At 59.6% G+C, this 17,759-nt stretch overlaps 3 protein-coding genes and 1 long non-coding RNA gene across 6 annotated transcripts; 1 reads left to right on the top strand and 3 right to left on the bottom strand.

The window, feature by feature from the left end:
- LOC111817373 lies at positions 1-2,269 on the bottom strand. Its single transcript, XR_002821593.1, has 3 exons — positions 2,162-2,269; positions 1,798-1,909; positions 1-252 (listed from the first exon to the last, which is right to left on the bottom strand). It is a non-coding gene; the product is annotated as an uncharacterized LOC111817373 (long non-coding RNA).
- A 3,020-nt stretch (positions 2,270-5,289) lies between these two features.
- On the top strand, positions 5,290-12,556 carry Pgap3 (post-GPI attachment to proteins 3). Of its 2 annotated transcripts, XM_004633708.2 has the most exons (8): positions 5,290-5,501; positions 6,278-6,375; positions 6,726-6,878; positions 10,515-10,577; positions 10,882-10,943; positions 11,044-11,180; positions 11,305-11,509; positions 11,652-12,556. In XM_004633708.2, exons 1-8 carry the CDS (start codon positions 5,321-5,323, stop codon positions 11,713-11,715), a joined length of 963 nt encoding a protein of 320 aa, XP_004633765.1. In that variant the 5' UTR covers positions 5,290-5,320; the 3' UTR covers positions 11,716-12,556. The 2 variants fall into 2 exon arrangements, with proteins under 2 accessions (XP_004633765.1, XP_023573937.1); XM_023718169.1 differs by lacking the exon at positions 6,726-6,878 and having other exon boundaries at positions 5,301-5,501.
- A 905-nt stretch (positions 12,557-13,461) lies between these two features.
- Positions 13,462-16,490, bottom strand: Pnmt (phenylethanolamine N-methyltransferase). 2 transcript variants are annotated; one of them, XM_004633877.2, is made up of 3 exons: positions 14,966-16,490; positions 14,055-14,262; positions 13,462-13,974 (listed from the first exon to the last, which is right to left on the bottom strand). In XM_004633877.2, exons 1-3 carry the CDS (start codon positions 15,129-15,131, stop codon positions 13,527-13,529), a joined length of 822 nt encoding a protein of 273 aa, XP_004633934.1. In that variant the 5' UTR covers positions 15,132-16,490; the 3' UTR covers positions 13,462-13,526. The 2 variants fall into 2 exon arrangements, with proteins under 2 accessions (XP_004633934.1, XP_023573755.1); XM_023717987.1 differs by having other exon boundaries at positions 14,055-14,163.
- Positions 16,491-16,577: 87 nt separating this feature from the next.
- Positions 16,578-17,652, bottom strand: Tcap (titin-cap). The gene is made up of 2 exons (XM_004633707.2): positions 17,507-17,652; positions 16,578-17,401 (listed from the first exon to the last, which is right to left on the bottom strand). Exons 1-2 carry the CDS (start codon positions 17,614-17,616, stop codon positions 17,008-17,010), a joined length of 504 nt encoding a protein of 167 aa, XP_004633764.1. The 5' UTR covers positions 17,617-17,652; the 3' UTR covers positions 16,578-17,007.
- Between the last annotated feature and the right edge of the window lie 107 nt (positions 17,653-17,759).

The raw sequence follows: 17,759 nt of genomic DNA, 5'->3' as shown, positions 1-17,759 counted from the left end.
CCCAGCCTGCAGCACCTCCCAGCCTGCTCCCCGATCTTCTCACCCGCATCCAGGAAAGCGCCTGAGGCTGGGGCTGGTCCTCCCCTCGGCCTTTCGCCTCCCCTTGCTTCCTTGCAGGCACAGGGGCTGACACACAGCTTCCCTGGCAGCCTGGGTCTGTGCTGGCCGCTCCACAGGTGGCCTCCGGTTGTCCCTGGTCCTTTGTCAGACCATGGCTCTCCTCAGGCCTTGAGCAGGGTTTTACTCTGCCCTCTGTGACATGAGAGAATTGGACACAATGATTCCTTCTTTCTTTCTTTCTTTCTTTCTTTCTTTCTTTCTTTCTTTCTTTTACTATTATATATTTTGTTGTGTCTTTGAGACAGGGTCTTACTGTGCAGTTCAGGCTGGCCTTGAACTCACAGTGACCCTTCTGCCTCAGCCTCCCAGTGCTGGATGACAGGGTGGACTGCCTCGCTTGGCTTTGCTTTCGGTTTTAGAGAAGACCAGGAAGCTTCCAGAAGCACATAGCAATGGCAGCCATGGCCTGAGAGGACAAGGCCAGTTGCGCGGACTGAACCCCTATTTGGGTCCGCTCTTCCGTTGCCCTTCCTGTCCAGGCATTCCTTGGGGTGTAGGGACTCCCTTCCAAAGCCTCCTATTTTTTCTACCACACTCCCACCAGCTCCTCTCACCTTTGTCATTTCTCCTCCCAGCAAAGTACCTGGCTCTCAGCAATCTGTTTCCTTTCCCTGTGATCCTTTCCCTTTCCCTCAGCAGCCAAATTAAAGGCTGCAAACATGAAAGGAAACCTCTGTCACCTAGGGCGTCGCCTACCAGACCCATACCCCGAAGCTGCGGTTCTCGCATTCTTTTCTGATTTCCGGAGGTGATCCAGGTGCTCACCCCTGGGCCTTTGCCCTGGACCTCCGCCCTAGGGCTCGAGGGCTCTGTCCACTCCCCACCCAGGGTTTGCAGGGCTGATTCCTCTGGTCCTGCAGGTCTAGGGGAAGGGTGGCGCCGGCTGACCCAAAGTAGGCTTCCTGTCCCACCTTCCCTGCTACAGCTAGGACATCACCAACCAATCCTGCTTCTGACTTCTATCCACACAGGAAGTTGTTCTTTTTTACATTTTGCCTTTGTGGTTTGGTTTGGTTTTGGTCTTGTGAATCAAACTCAGGACCTTGCACTTGCCAGGCAAGCACTATGCTACTGAGCAACACCCTGGCCTTTGGCTCTGTTTTTTTTTTTTTAATTAAAAAAAAATTTTTTTTTGGTTTTGTTTTTAAGTTGAAGATATACACATGTAGTATAAGGCCTCCCCACCCCCACCCCAGGGACCAAACCTAGAGTGTCACTCATGCCTGCTGGGAAATCCCTCTACTATTGAGCTACCTCTCCAGGTCTTGCTAAATGGCCCAGGCTGTCTTTCAAGTTGCAACACTCCTGCCTCAGCCTCCCTCATAATGGAATTACAGGTGTGAACCACCATGCTGAACTTACACCTTGGGTCTTATACTTAACAAAGGTATTGTGGAGATTGTTCCAAGCTGGTACGTTACAAAGCTGCTCCATGCCAATTAATCTCTCTTCAGCATTCTGCTTTGTGGTCCTCCTTTAGTGAATGTAATTCATTCCCTATTGCTGACATTTAGTCTTTTGTTTTGAGACAGGGCCTCACTGTAGCCCCGGCTGGCCTGGAACTCATGGTGACCCTCCTGCCTCAGCCTCCCCAGTGCTATGATTGCAGATGCTCACAGCTATCCCCGGTCACCTTTTGTTTCTATTGAGAACAATAATTAACACGATTGTGAATACCTCTGTGTGTCTCCAAATTTTGCCCGTGCGGACAAACTTATGAGGGAACTGCCAGCAAGGGGATTCGGTGCCTTTCTCTCCCACTGCGCAAGCTCCAGCTCACAGGCTCATCCTGTACGGGGTTTGGACGGTGTGTTGTTATTCAGCAGCAAGATCGTGAATTATTTTAGTGAACTTTTTAGTCATCTGTTTGCAAGTTCTTCCTTTATATCCTTTCTCTGGCCATGAGAAAGACACCCTGTCCCCAGCGCACTGCACTCTGTGAGCCTTAATAAATATTTGGTGAAAGTGGGACCCACAGTGTCGATCCTCCCGCCCTCATTTTTGCTCTAAGAATATGGTCAGCTTGTCATGCAGCTCTTACCTCTGCACAAGCTGCTTTGTCTTTCTTGTCCTTGTTCTGTGAACCAGGTAGACCAGGCTGACCTCAAACTCCTGAGACCCTCCTGCTTCAGCCTCCCGAGTGCTGGCATGACAGGCGTATGCCACCACACCCATCCAGGGAACCTGATTTGTCTGCTTTTCCCCCACACTACTGCAGCAGCTGACACACAGCCGGGCTCACGAAGCTTGAGTTGGAAGAATAATGGCTGACTCTGCAGCCTGAAGCTCCGGTCAGACACTAAACACAACTTAAGATGTACATTAAGGGGCCGGGGAGATGGCTCAGTAGAATAAGTGCATCCCTGGTTCCTCCAAAAAGAAAGAAATTAAGATGTACCTGAGACTAATGGGACTCCGTGGATTAGCTGGAACTCAGGCTAATATCTTGCAAGAGAAAAAGGTATTTGTAGAAGGAAAAGTTTCAAGAGCTGTCCCAAAGGCTGGCCAGATAGCGCCTGTAATCTCAGCACTGGGGAAGGTGATAAAAGGAGGATCACTACGAGTCTGACCTACGTAGTGAGACCCTGTAGATCCTGTCCTAAAAACATTAAAAAAAAAAAAAAAAAAAGAGCTGTCCCAGAAAGACACCACCCTCTCAAAAGATCATCCTCTCAAAATGACGGCATGTTTTAGGAGGGATCTAAGTGGCTATCAGTCATGAACCCTAGCGGGGGCTGCCTTCATTCTACAAAACAGAAGACAGGTCGGTGGGCTCTGCATGGTGGAAACAAGGAAACGACACAGCTGGGCATGGTGGCTCAAAACCTGCAAACCCAGAACTCTGGAGGCTGAGGCAGGAGGACTGCTGTGAGCCCAAGGTCAGCCTAGGCTACATAGTGAGACACTGCCTCAAGAAAAACAAATTCCTCGAAATTAATAAGGACCAAATGAAAAAGTATTTTTGAAAGGACCGATCTGCAGGTAACACAGTAGTACGAGCCCTCCGCTGTTCGGGATTGGCTCCTGGAGGGGTGTCCGCTTGCTTCATTCCAACTTCTAGTCTGCTGTGTGCTCAGCGCCCGCCACACGCTTCACATCGCGCTCAGCTGCGGAAGCGCCATTCTCAGGAATCGGATGCAGCAGTGGGAGCTGCAGCTGTGACGCGCTTAGCACCACGAGCTCGAGAGAAGTCCACGGGCCGGCCAAATAGCTCAGCGGATTAAAGGTCCCTTGCAGGCGCAGGGACCTGGGGTTCGACCTCCGGGTGCGGGGTGCGCTGAGACGGATTAAGACTGGGCGTGGTGGCGTGCGCCTGTTATCCCAGCACTTGGGAGGCTGTAAACAAGCGGATCACGGGCTGGGCATATAGCTGAGCGGCATAGCGCCTGCCTGCAAGCACAAGGTCCTGAGTTGGATCCCCGGTACCGCAAAAAAAAGAAAAAAGAAAAAAAAGACCAACCAAAACCCCAAGTGGATCACTAGAGTCCGATCTAGTCATGAGACCCTGAACACCCTGTAGACCCTTCCTCCCGCAAAAAAAAACAAAAACAAAAAAAAAGTCTACAGGCTGTGCTGATGGAACGTATGGGACCCAAGATTGCTTTTCCCCTCCTCTCACCCCAGGCTCCAGCATAAAAGGGACAAAGGGTGACACAGTGTAGAAGGAGGGAGGCATTGTTATCCACCTAACTTGAAGGCTTCTGGGAGATTCGGGCAGGTGGGCGGCCGCCAGTGGTCTTTCAGAGAGCTATGGGGGTGATAAAGCAAGCATGCGTAGTCCCAAGGGTCCTTCTCAATTTTTCCTTGGAATACTGCTACCTGTCTTCTCTTCAAAAATCCATGCTGGTGGGTTGACAGCTCCAGACAGGCACCCTGAGTTTTATGTTGAAACATAGCATTCATGTATTAAAAGTGTCAGCACAGCGGAGTGTGGTGGTGCACACCTATAATCCCAGCACCCAGGAGGCTGAGGCAGGAGGATTGCTGCAAGTTTGAGACCAGCCTGGGCTACAGAATGACTTGAAGGCCAGCCTGAACTGCATAGCTAGACCCTGTGTCAAAAAGAGAAATAGGGCTGGGAGATAGCTCAAGGGCATAAACGCCTGCCTGGCAAGCCCAAGGTCTGGAGTGCAATCCTCAGTAAAAGATAAATAAATATAAAAATAAGTCAGGCGTGGTGGTGCACAGCTGTAACCCCAGCACTTGGGAGGCAGAGGCAGGAGGATCCTGAGTTCCAGGCCTGAGCTACATAGTGAGAACTTGACTCTAAACAACAACAAACCAACAAAGCCCAGGAAGGGGGCGGGGCCTCTCCTGGGCCCAGCTCTGCTCTAGTGCTAGGGGCCAGCGATGAGCAGGACAGGAAGGTCCCTATCCCTGGGGCCACCTTTCCCCAGCAGAGGCTGAGAAGCACCCTCAGAAGCAGGGAGCATTTCTCTTGGTGACAGGAAGGCAAGAAGAGAGACACAAAAGGGACAGAGGCTGGAGGAGGGGCTCTGTCTTTTGAGGTGGATCCAGAGCATGAAGCCCTGGGTAGGCAGGCAGGTGGGGTTGCGCTGGGCTTCTGGGGTCTGTGCTTTTCTTATTCTGAGCTGGTGAAGAATTTTAAGGGTTAGCAACGGGAGCACAGTGCAGGAGGGAGCACAGTGCAGGCGAGAGCCCGCAGCAGGGAGGTCCCCAGCCAGATGGTGCCCGCAGGGGAGGTGAGCACTCGGAGCCGGGGTCACCTGGGGGCTGGGACCCAACATGGCTAGGGATAGAAAAAGCTTAGTTTCCTGAAATTAAGGCCAATTTTAGTGCACATACTCTGAAACTTCAACTACAGATCTCTGAAAGATCTGACCCAAAAAGGTTTGCTAAACTTTTGGGGATGCTTTAAGCTTACTATCTCCAAAAGTTTAAGAAACTTTTATTCCTTGTTTTTTAAAAAAGCATATATCCCTGGAGAATTAAAAGAAAAAAAAAATCACTCTTTTTTGTTTCTGATCTCACCAGGCATCCCCCTTCCCTTTCAGTCTGTCGCCTCTTTGGGGAGAGACGGCAGAGCCAAGGGGCACGGTAGGCGCCCACAAAAATCCGGGAACTTTTATTTAAAAGTGAGTGTGCGTCAACGGAGGGTGTAAAGACAAGCACCGGTACTTCCGGTTACTCCGGAAGTGGAGTCTATGCTCCGCCTTCCGCGGCCAGCCAGCGTGACAGGATGGCGGTGAGCGCGGCGCGGCTGGTGCTGCTGGCCGGGGCAGCCGCGCTGGCTAGCGCCTCCCAAGGCGACCGCGAGCCGGTGTACCGCGACTGCGTGCTGCGGTGCGAGGAGCGGAACTGTTCGGGGGGCGCTCTGAAGCACTTCCGCTCCCACCAGCCAATCTACATGAGTCTAGCAGGTAGGCTCCACCCCTCGGCGAGCCCCGCCCACTCGTCGTGGCCCCGCCCATCGCGCCCCCCAGTACTTTGCAATCTCTGAACTTTGGTTTCCCCACCCGCGTTGGTTCTGCGTGTGAGTGCATCCTCCAGGGTGATAGAGTCGCACGAGCCCGTGCATTTTTACCTTTTATTTATTCAGTCAAACCAGTATTTACTTAATACTTCATGCCATGCTGGGTGTGGCATAAGCCTGTTATCTCAGCGCTGAGGAGGCTGAAGCAGGAGGCTTTCAACAAATTTGAGGCCAGTCTGGGCTACAGTGTGTTCCAGGCAGGCCCGAACTGCGTAGTGAAACCCTGTCTCAAGTGAAACAAAAACTTTCAGAATGATTTGAACCCTAAAACACCCTTCGGTTTAAGCACTGGGCACGTTTTGGGATGCTTCCTTTGAGGGGGAGGGGACCGGGACATTTCTTGAAGATGGAGCCTCCGACGGTAGGTTAAATTTGGGCTCACGCGGTAGTGGACAAGGAGCTGACGTAGAGTGCGCCCACGGCGTGACAGATGCCCCTGTAGCTCAGGTAACTGTCACCAGCCTCTCCTCTAGTCCCTGTTTCCCAGTTGGGAACAGTGCAAGGTTAGGTCCCCGCTCCAAGGTCTCGGCTTCCAGTTCTGTTCTGTTCAGCCATTGCTGTCTCCCTCCGTGACTGACCGCGCTCTCCCCGCCGCCTGGGAGGACTGAGGCTCCAGGCTTTCTCCTGGCCCCTGTGCCACCGTGCGCTGTCTGTCTCTGACAGGCTGGACTTGCCGGGACGACTGCAAGTACGCCTGCATGTGGGTCACCGTCGGCCTGTACCTCCAGGAGGGCCACAGGGTGCCCCAGTTCCATGGCAAGGTGAGTCGTGGGTCTGGGAAGCGCCGTGGTGGGGCTGGTGGATCAGATGCTCCCGGTCAGCCCGGCTCTTCTGACGGTCCCGGGTACGGGGTGACAGGTGTCTGGGGCACGCACACCCCTGCCCTGCTTGCAGCCTGCTGCTCTCTGGGGCCTTTTGGGGAGCAGGACCTCATGATCTCCCTTGGGCTGACCTTGAACTTATATTTATCCCAAGCTGGCTTTGGGGTCATGGCAAGCCTCAAAATGTCTCAAAATGAAAAACTGAAAAACGGCTCAGTGTGAAGGCCCTGGGCTGCTTGGCTGGGCTGGTTGGGGTCGCTGTCTTTAGCTCCTTTCCATCTCCCTTCCAGTGGCCCTTCTTCCGATTCCTGTTCTTCCAAGAGCCGGCTTCCGCTGTGGCCTCTTTTCTCAATGGCCTGGCTAGCCTGGTAATGCTCTGCCGATACCGCGCCTCTGTGCCTGCCACGTGCCCTATGTACCACACGTGTGTGGCCTTCGCCTGGGTAGGTGACCCGGGCACCTTGTGGAGGAAGGGGGCCCTCTGATCTTCCCTCGGGCACTTCCCTCGGGCTTCCGGCCACCCAAGCTGGGGTTACGAGAGCTACCAAGGCCCCTTGCAGGGCCTGGGGTGACCTCTAGTCCAGCTCAGGCTGTAGGCAGCGGTCCTATTGTCACATGGATCTCAGTGCCCTGTGCCCCTCCTGGGGAACCTGAGTTAGTCCATCTGAGGAAGAAGGGCTCGCAGCCTCGTGGCCTCTGACTCCATGGCCTGCATGGATCGGAGGAGACGCGGCTCAGCGGGACTGTGGTGACCTCAGGAAGAAAGGGGGCACCAGGGTGCATTGGATGTTTTTAGATCAGAGCCTCCCAGGTAGGTCCCTGTCTGTACTATCCCTGCCCCCACCCTGTGGGCAGGAACAGCCCTGTGGGCACCCTGAACAGTGCTCTGGGCCTCTGTGCTTGCGTTGCAGGCCCGAGGGCCCCTTGGACGGACCCAGCCTTTGCCTAGTGATGTGTGCAAGGGCCAGTGGTCACAGCAGGACACCAGTCTTGAACTCACAATCCTCCTGCCTCAGCCCCCCAAGTGCGAGGATCATAGGTGTGCACCCACACTAGGCTACAGCACTGGCCTTGACTCCCCTGCCTCTTAGACCCTTCATCCAGGGGTGTCTGCAGGGCCCCAGTCCCAGCCCAGCCCCTCATGACCAGTTTCACTTTTACACCTGATCCCAAGACGTGTGCGTCTTGCGTTTCCTCAGGAGGAAGGGAGCCCAGGCTTGAGAGGGTGCGGCCGGGAACTTTGTCCGGGGCTGGGTCCTCGCAACAAGTGGGCCCTCGTCTCTGTGCCCAGCACTGGCCCCAGGGTCTGCCTGGGCAGGGTCCTCTGCTTTTCCCTTGGAAACACAAGGATCCTCGTTCTTGGCAGCCGAGGACCAGATGACACCAAAGCTCTGAGCATCAGGCCTTGGACTTCCAAGCAGCCCCCCTTCCTGGCTGCCAGGGCCGAGGCTGACGCTGTCCACGCCTGCCTGCCCATGTGGGAGGGAAGGGCTTCGGGCCAAGGTGTGAGGAGGGAGCGGTGGGGACCTCGCTCGTCTCTGTGCAAGGGTTTCTAGGGCTGGGGACTGATTGTGTGCCAGGTGCTGGGAGGACCCTGGGAGACAGGTGGAGAGTGCAGCACACAGGTGGGCAGACCCTGGGGGGCTTCTGGATGGTCATGAAATCAAGGAATCCTGTCCGATGCGGGAGGAAGCCCCTCCCCTGGGCCTGATTGCATGGACGTGGTGTCCCTGGTTGCAGAAGGGGGCAGGTGGCAGCAGGCGTCATATTTAACATTCTGCCTCCCCCTTTTCTGAGACACTAAGCTATTTAAAGACCCACTTGTCCCCACTGCCAGGGTGTCGGCCCCAGCCAAGCACTGGGCCTAGTGCAGGGGCGAATTCCTGACCGCTCCGGCGCTCCTGACATCCTACCAGCATCACACGGGATATTCTGGGCTCAATTGTATTATTTTCTAGCAGACTGAAAGAGCTTCCTGCTGGGCCACGCTGCCCGGCCCCCTCCTTGGTGGTCAGCTTGGGGAGGAGCAGTGTCCCTTGGTGCCATGTGGAGGTCCAGGCCGTAGGGGCAAAGCTGTTCCTGCGATTGCAGGTCTGTGTTGTAGGTGGACACTGTGATTTCACTGTGAACCTGTTGACCCTTGAGGAAGGGGACGTTGGGGTCACCCAAGTCAGGAGACACACGCAGGACACTGGCGTTCATGAGACACGCCAAGCAGCAGTAAGGGCGGCCCTCTCCAGGCGGCACCCTGTGCCTGGAAGGCCTCAGTCGCCCCCACAGTTTGCTGTGAATGAGGCGCTGTGCCTGGCCCTGTCCGGTGGCTGAGGCCTGAGTCTCGGACTCTCGGTCATGTGTTCAGGAGCACACAGGTGAGCTCGGCGGTGCATACCTGTAGCCAGTGGGGAGGCTGAGGCAGGGGGATTGTCTGGCCCAGGACGCAAGGCCGGCTTGAGGGACAGTGAGACCCCCTCTCGTCACACTCAAGCTGCTGTTCGGGAGCTGGGCGGGGCTGGATGCCGTGTCTCATGGTGCAGACTGAACTTTCTGTCCTCAGCCTGGGCCTCCTGGGCCTGGAGGGAGATTGGGAGGACGACTTGGTTTCTATTATTTGGTTTGTTAATTTGAGGCAGGGTTTTGCTATGTAGTTCAGGCTGGCCTTGAATTCTCTGCAGTCCTCCTCCCTGCTGGATTGCCAGGCACGTGCCATCCCAGACCTGCTCTCCGTGGCCTGGGGCCCTGGGCAGCTGGGAGGGTGCTGTGCCACCCACTGAAGGAAGGAATAGCGCCCAAGCCTCCCCGTGCCTGGCGCCAGGTGCTACCTGTGCCTGTCCTACTTGTTAGGTCATGGTGGGCACTGCAACCATTCCCACTTCACAGATGAGAAGACTGAGGCCACCAGGCTAACTCACACAGGAAGTGCAGGGCCAGGCTGAGACAGAGGAGTCCCCATAATAGAGAGTCTCTAGGGTACAGGGCCCGCTTGTGGGCAGAGCAGGTCTCTAGTGCAAGGCACCTGGGAGGCCCCTCCATGCCCCCGTGCCATCCCCATGGAGCCGAGGCCTGGCCCACGAGGCACACCTCCCCCTGCTTTCTGTGCTCCAACGGCCACTTGGCTCTGGCCTCTTGTCGCCTCCCCTGCCCTCTGTGGGTGACAAGGAGGCCTGGCTGGCTGCCAGTCCCCGCTGCCTGCCCTCCTGCCTCCCACCCTCTGCCCAAGATGTCCCCGTGCCCAGGGCCCCGCCCTGGCTCCAGGCCAGGCAAGCTCTCCCACACTGGCCCTATGGAGCCTCCAGGTCAGCCCCCCTCCTGGGCTCAGCCTGTGCCCCCAGGACTCTGGAGCAGGGACAGCGGGGAGGAAGTGACCAGTCCTCGAGCAACCTGGGCTGTGCCACCCACCTCCATCCTGCCACCCCTCCTCTCCCAGAAGCGGCTTCTCGCCCTACTCTGTCTGCCTGCGGCCACCACCTGCCCTACCCTGATGCCCAAGCAAGCAGCCCTGGCTCCTCCAGCATGTGCAGGCCTGTCTGTCCTCAGTGTCCCTCACCCCTCGGGATCTGCCAGGCCTGGCCCTGCTGTCCCCTCCTGTGACTGTCACTATGGCCAGCCCACTCTCCAGTGAGGTTGATGCCAACTTCCCCTGCCAACATATCCTATTTGGCAGGTACCTCCTTTCCGGGAAGGCGCCGGCCCCACCCCCCCATCTCTGGTCCGGCCAGTTGGGCCAGCCAGGTGGGCCACGGTGGAGCTTCCCAGGAGCTCCGGAGCTGGCTCCCTCCCGCCTCTACTGCTGCCTCCTCCCGCCCCCAGAGGTTGAGCTCACTGCGCCCCCAGGCCGGGTGGGGCTGTCCTGGCTGGCATGGGGTGGAGGTGTGGCCCGGGGCTGTTGCCTCAGCGATTAGGTAACTGGGGACCTGGCGTTGGTGGAACTGGTTCCTAGGTTGGGGGAGCTAGCAGCCCACAGCCCCTGAGGTTTGGGGATTAGGATGATGGGCGTGGCCTAGAGGAAACTGGCTGGGTGTGCAGGGGGCACAAGGAAGCCCCTGGGAGGGGAGCAGCCACTCACTGACCTGTCCTCCCAGGTGTCCCTCAATGCTTGGTTCTGGTCCACGGTCTTCCACACTAGGGACACCGAGCTCACAGAGGTGAGTGGCACTGCCCCACGGCACCCATGCCCTGAGCCTGTGGGGTCTTGGAGGAGACTGAGCCCACAGCCATCACACTCCAGGCCGTGCCCCAGTTTGGAGCCTGCTGGCGTCTCTGGTCCCGGCTGCACCCTGCCTGGTGTCCCAGAAACACAGTGCACCCACTCCTCTGCTCTGGCCTTGAGACAGCAGAGTGTGTGGCGTGGACACTGCTGGCCCAGGCTCTGTCCCTCTCCGCACCCCTCTGTGACCCTCCCTGTGCCCTGCGCTCCCTACGGACCCTCACAGGCTCTGTCGTCCTCAGAAAATGGATTACTTCTGCGCCTCGGCTGTCATCCTGCACTCCATCTACCTGTGCTGCGTCAGGTGTGCTCCTGGAGGCCGCGCTCCCTCCGGGCTGTCCTGGGTGGGACCTGGGGCTGGGGTGGCACCGGCACAGTCACATTTGGGCTGCTCTCGGGTGCAGGACTGTGGGGCTGCAGCGTCCGGCTGTGGCCGGCGCCTTCCGGGGCCTTCTGCTGCTCCTGCTCACCGCACATGTGTCCTACCTGAGCCTTGTCCGCTTCGACTACGGCTACAACCTGGTGGTCAATGTGGCTATCGGTGAGCCCTGGGCAGGCATGCGCAGAACTCTGGGTGGACACGGGGGTGGGGAGCCTGACGTTGGCCAGGGAGGGTGCCAGAGAGTGGGAAGAAACGGTGACCGCAAGCAACCCCTGTGCCCCAGGCCTGGCGAACGTGGCGTGGTGGCTGGCCTGGTGCCTGCGGAATGGCCGGCGGCTGCCACACACGCGCAAGTGTGCAGCCGTGGTCCTGCTGCTCCAGGGGCTGTCCCTGCTCGAGCTGCTGGACTTCCCGCCGCTCTTCTGGGTCCTGGACGCCCATGCCCTGTGGCACTTCAGCACCATCCCCCTGCATGTCCTCTTCTTCCGGTGGGTGCCACCCTGAGCCTAGGGGAACCTGAGGGCCTCTGTGCGCCCCGCCCCCGCCAAGCCTGCTTGCACCCCACCCACACCCTGCACCCCTGGCTTTCCCACTGGGCTGAGCCTCTGTGCGCTTCACCCTGATCCGCAGCTTCCTGGAAGACGACAGCCTGTACCTGCTGCGAGAGCCGGCAGCCAAGTCCAAGCTGGACTGAGGACCCCAGGGCGGATTGCAGCCTTTTAGCTCTCGTTCCTTTTCTGAGCCAGGGTCTCGCTATAGAGTCCAGGCTGGCCTTGAACTTATGGCGGTCCTCCTGCCTCAGCCCCTGAGGCCTTTTAGCTTCCTGAACTTGGACTGTGGTCTCTTTGCACTGGGGCCAGGGCTCAGAGGGGAAGCCCCTGGGCACTGCGGCTGAGCTGCGCTTCAGAGGAGAGTGAGGACGCTGCCTCTGCTCCCCGCAGCCAGACATCCCCACAGACTCCTCTTGGCATCCCAGACCAGGTACCAGTTAGGGGCCCTGGGGCCCCCTGCTGCCACCCCGCCCTCCTCCAAGGCGCCACTAGATGGCGCTAGATGTCTGTTCTCTACGCAGTTGAAAGGCCAATTTCTCTCCGCTGGGGTCACAGTGACAGCTGAGCTGGGACAGGACTGGAACCTGGGGAAGTGATGCACTCTCATTCTGAGGCCTCACCTCCCCCGCTTCAGGGCAGGACCCCAGAGGGCCCCTGCAGGCTTCGAGAGGAGGGGCCGGGCCAAGTGAGTGCAGAGGCAAGGGAGGGGGCGCGGAGGCTCTTGGGGGGAGGTCACAGGCTGTGTGCAAGTCTGAGATGAGTGCCGCAGCAGGTGTGTGCGCCACGCGGTGGGGACTTTGGCGCAGGATGGGGCCTGGGTCACGGTCCTCAGTCACCTGAGCACCAGCTCTGCCCGCGGCCACAGCCAGGCACAGACGTCTGTGGGGGCGGGATGTGTACATCTGAGTGAGTGTGCACACCTGTCTCCCAGCCCAGTGCCCCTTTGCTGCCCTTCTGAGCCTCACAGGAACCCCCGGTGACTTTTTAAACAATTTTTTTATGTTCTTGGGATAGAGTCTGGTACGTAGTCAGGCTGGCCTTGCACTCACTGTGTAGCCCAGACAGGTCTTGAACTCATGCCGATCCTCCTGCCTCAGGCTCCCGAGTGCTGAGTGCTCAGGCATGTGCCACTGCACCCAGCTCCCCCACACAGCTGAAGAGCCCCCTAGGACCAGTCCCTGCTGGACAGGGCAGGGCGCAGGGAAAAACACGGGGTCCACTCTGTGGCCACCCCGGCTCCTTGGCAAGGCATGTGGGCCCCTCCCCTTGGCCAGCATGGACTCCAGCAGCCAGCACTCGGGGGAGGGCGCAGAAAGCTGTGGCTGAGGCTGGCTTTGCCTCCCAGAGAGGCTCCCTGTGCCAGGGCGGCCCAGGACAGGCTGAGGCCACAGTGCCTGAGTCCCAGCACAGGTCACTGGTGGCTTTGCCGGTGCCCAGCCCGGCCTCCCACAAGGACAGAATGTGCAGCCACAGAGACATTCCACCCCCGGCAGCCCGGGGGCCAGCCGGTTCCCGCCCGCGCTCCCCGCCTGCTGGTCCTGTGTGGGGAAGGCACTTTCATGGCCAGCCCCAGGGCCTTGCTAGATTCTTTTGAACGCATGCAGGTGGTGACACAAGAGGGAATGTGTGTAATAAACCAGCTCCAAGCCTGTCTAGCTCGCTCGTGTCCATGGTAGGCTGGAGGGAAGGGGACACAGCACTGGCCCGGACAGAGGCAGAGCCAAAGTGGGGTGGTGGGGTCCCCACACCAAGCACATTGGACAGGCACCTGGCTCGGGGCAGGCATGGGCAGGATGCGCAGCCCAGAGGTGGGCTTCTGTGGCTGGGGGAGCCTGAGTGAGGAGGAACCTTGGGGAGAAAGTTGACCGACTCAGAGCACCATGGCCACACTCAGTGAAGCGATTACTTTATTAGGTGCCACTTTGGGTGACAGCACCAGGGGCACCCTGGACCTTCATACCTCCACGCCTGCCGCCTTCTGGGCCCAGGCAAAGAAGATGCCTTGGACATCGTCCACGCCCGTCTGCAGATGCGCGGGCATGGCATAGGTGCGCAGGTCCCGGACCTCGTAGCCACCCAGCACCAGGGCCTCCCGCACCATCCCTGCGCTCATGGGCACCACCCCCAGCCTGACCTCCCCAGCCTGGTACCATGACTCCTCCAGGCCCCCGATGAGGAGCAGGTGTCCCCCCGGCCTCAACAGCGTGGTGATGTGGCCCAGTGCCCGGCAGAAGCTGGCCAGGTCAGGGCTCACAGCCTCCAGGCAGAAGGCAGAGACCAGGGCATCGGCGGGCAGGGGCGCAGGGCTGGCAGCGCCCAGGGGCTGGGGCTGGTGCACGTCAATGGGCAGCACGCGCTTCACCCGGGCTCGCAGCTGGCGCTCCTTCTCCTGCCAGGACTCACTGGGGAGGGGCACGAGGTGGGTTCAGGGCTGCCCCATTGAGCCTCCTTGGACCCCCCGCCCTGCCAGGCCCTGCCTTACCCCCTGCCCTCAATGAGGCATGCGTGCCAACTGTATGCGCTCCAGTCGAAGGCCCCTGGATCCTCACGCAGCCAGCGCCCCAGCTCCTGGCGGTTGGCCTCCAGGAAGTCCGTCATGGTGATGTCCTCAAAGTGGGCACAGGCGCTGAGCAGCTGGTACACCGTGGGGCCCGAGCCGATGTCGATGAGGGTGCGCCCAGTCACCTCCCCTGGGCAGGCACAGTGAGGGGCTCTGTGCAGGCCAGCCTGGCTGCCCTGGCTGGGGCAGTCCTCACCGTCCAGTTGAGGAAGAGCTCTAGCTCTGAAGTCAGACTAGGCCAGGTTCCCCTGACTCCAGCAGTGACCTCTTATCTTCGAAGAGAAACTCGGCTCCTCTAGAGCCCTAGGGTGCCACATCTCCAGGGAGGGTGAGGGAGAGCCCAACACCCAGCGAGCCTGCCCCCCTCAGTCTCTGCCCCCAGTACCAGGCATTCTCTCCTCTCTGTCTTCTTTTCACTGCTCTGCTCTGCTCTTCTGCTAAGAGAGGGCTCTGCCAGGTGTGGTGGTGCACACCTGTGATCCCAGCACTGAAGAGGCTGAGGCAGGAGGGTCGCTTTGAGTCAGAGGGCGGTTTGAGCTATATAGTATGTTCAAAGCCAGTGTGAACTATATATAGCGAGACCCTGGGGACAGGCAGAGAGAGGTAGAGACAGAGACAGAGCCATGCCTGTTGCCCAGGCTGGCCTTTACCTCCTGGACAATTCTGCCTCAGTCTCCCCAGCAGCATGCCTACAGGCACAGTGCCCTCCGCCATCCCTTGGTTCACCCTCAGCGGCACCTGCACCTGGTCTCCATTTCTGCGCCTCGGCCCCATGGGCGCAGCCCTGTTGCTGTCCCGACCCCTCCCCTCTGGACCTCTGTTTCCCGGCTCACCCGTAGCAAAGGTCTCTGCCAGACACCGCAGCTTCCAGGGCCCAACGCCACTGGGGCGGCTGAGGTCGCCCCGCGGGGGTGCGTAGTTGTTGCGCAGGTAGGCGGAGGGATCGAAGCGCTGGTAGGCAGCAGCCACGCTCGCGGTGCGCGGGTCCTCCTGGCTCATGGTGCCTCTGCTGCCCGGGACCCTGCTACCCCAGCCCCTTTATCTGCGCAGCTCCGCCCGGGCCCTCGGTGCCGCGGCGCCTGGGCAATCATTGCCCGAGGCCACACGCGTCACCTCCATCCATCTGGAGTCGCAGACACAGACGCATGCGGGGGGAGGGGGGCGCTGGGACACCGGGGCCCTGCAGCCCAGGCACAACCCGGCATGTCCAGGAGGTCTGGCCTCGCACCTGTTGCTCCACACCCACTTTTTGTTTGAGTTTTGAGACAAGATCTGGTGGTGTCACCTGGGCTGAACTCACTATGAAGCCCAGGCTTCCTCCTGCCTCAGCCTCCAGTGCTGCGATGACGGGCAAGTGACACCTTGTGTCTTGCATCATCTCAACCCTTCTCTTCCCCAAGGTTCCAGTGAGCCCCAACCCTGATCCCCACCACCCCAGCACCCCCTCCAGGGGGCTCAGACCTGTCCCATTCCCCTTCCTCTGGGATGCCTCTCCCTGAGCACTGTCCCCCAGGCTTCTCTGCCCCTCCTCTGGTCCCTCTTCCCGTCCTGTCCCCACCTCCAGGACAGTGTGTTCAGACCTGGTTCAGTCCAGTTGCCCCAGGCCTCGGTGATAACAGCACTGATAGTGGAGTGGAGAGTGGAGCTAATGCACTGGGTGGGTGGACACCAGCCTCCCAGACGCTCAGGACATCCTGGCCCAGGAGTCAGGGCAACCTGGGGAGGGGCCAGGGCCTTCGCGGTGTGGGCTCTGCCCGGTGAGCTGGCCTGGCCCAGCCTGCAGGTCCTGCCTGGTGCTGCTCAAGCTCCTGCGGGCTTTCCCCTCACGCCCCAAATGGGAAGTGGATTCTGGTTTTTGCTGTTTTGTTTTCCTGTGTTTTTCCTATAGGGCCTTGCTACGTAGTCCAGGCTGGCCTTGAGCTGGCAGCAATCCTCACTAGCCTTGGGGTGTCATCTCCCTGTAGTGAATCCCTGGGCTCCTGGGATAGGGCTTGTGCCCCTCTGCCCCAGAAGCTGCCAGGCCTCTGCCCTTGGCCTCCACTGGCCCAGCCCCCTCTGTACCGTTGGGCTGAAGAGCAAGTGTCCTTGCTGGGCCATGAGCCATCGCAGCAGCTGCAGGGCACAGACAGGAACCCGAGCTCACCCCCACGCCCACAGCCAGGTCCTGACTCCGTCTGGGTCCGTATCTGCTAGGCCTGGAGGTCACTGACCCCATGCGCAGTGGACATGGCCAGGGACAGTCCTAGTGCCAACCCGCCGTGTTCTCATGTCATTTAAACAAGCCCTAATGCCAGCTGGCTTTCCAGACACTGTCCAATGCCAAGGAATGGACACAGGAGCCAGACCAGCTAGGGAAGGGCCCCGGACATGGCCCTGTGATGGCTCTGCCCTCCCCTGCCCCAGCAGTTCCCAGGACCTGGGACGACAAGAAGCAGAAACTGGAATACAGCTGAGCATTTATTGCAGCACTAAGAGGGGGTGCTGGGCCTGCCTGTCTCTGGTCTCCACACATCCCCCCACCTTGTCTCTTCCCAGCTGCCTTCTGGAGCCTTTGCATCTGGCACAGGCTTCCTCTGAGGCTCAGACCTGCACCAGTGTGGCTGCTCCCAGCGACCTCACCAGCACTCCTTCTTCCTTCTCCTGGGGCTGAGGCTGCTCAACTGTGCTGGCCGCCTGCTCTCTGCCTCCAGTGCCCACCGTCCTCGCCTCTCTCTTGGGGAACACAGACCCAGGTGTCCTGGCCTCTGGCTCCCTCCTCCCAGCCCCCAGCTCTGGGCAAACTACAAAGCATCCCCGACCAGCAGTGCCCTCCATGGCCCCCACCAGGAAGGGCCCCCTCGGGGCAGACACTGCGAAGCCAGCATCACTGCAGCCCTCAGCCTCTCTGTGCCTCCTGGGACATGGAGCGGGACAGTGTGCGCCGGAGGGCCCCTGGCTTGCTGACAGGCACCACAGGTGGCAGCTGCTTGGTGATCTCGGCCACGTCCTGGCGATCCAGGCACTGGCCGCCCAGGGCTGTCTCCAGCGCCAGCAGCTCCCGCAGCTGCACTGGGGTCTCCTCGCGCTCCTCCTTGGCAGCCCCCACCTTGGCGGGCGTGAAGAGGGGCAGCGGCAGCACCCGCTGGTAGGGCAGCTGGTACTCCTGCAGCCCGCGGCCCAGGATGCCCATGCGCATCAGCAGCCAGGGCGACCGCTGCACCAGCGCCTGGCACTGGCCCTGCCGGTGGTAGGTCTCCCGCCGCAGGACATCCTCCTCATGCAGGGAGCAGCTGCGGGCAGGGAAGCAGGTGGTGAGTCCCCTCTGGAGCTGGTGGGGACCCCACCCCGGGAACCACGGGCTCCCTCCAGGACTGCGGGCCACCTAGTGCACTCACCCCTCCTCGGGCCGCGAGCACAGGCTCAGGTCCTTCCATTCCGCCCAGAAGGCCTCGTGTCGCTCATGGTCCTCCTCCGACACCCGGCAGCTCAGCTCCGAAGTGGCCATGCTTACTGCTCCCCACCCGGCCAGCTCCCTGGGCCTTTAAATAGCGCCGCGCCCCTCTGCAAGGGCTATTTTCAGCCCCTCTGGCGTCAGGAGCTATTAGCAGCTAGACGCTCAGTGACCTGGGGGGGCTGTGAGTCAGAGGC

Source organism: Octodon degus, unplaced genomic scaffold (genome assembly GCF_000260255.1).
Source record: "Octodon degus isolate 3935 unplaced genomic scaffold, OctDeg1.0 scaffold00056, whole genome shotgun sequence".
In the NCBI taxonomy this organism is placed as follows: Eukaryota; Metazoa; Chordata; class Mammalia; order Rodentia; family Octodontidae; genus Octodon; species Octodon degus.
This window is presented reverse-complemented; position numbering and strand designations above follow the sequence as displayed.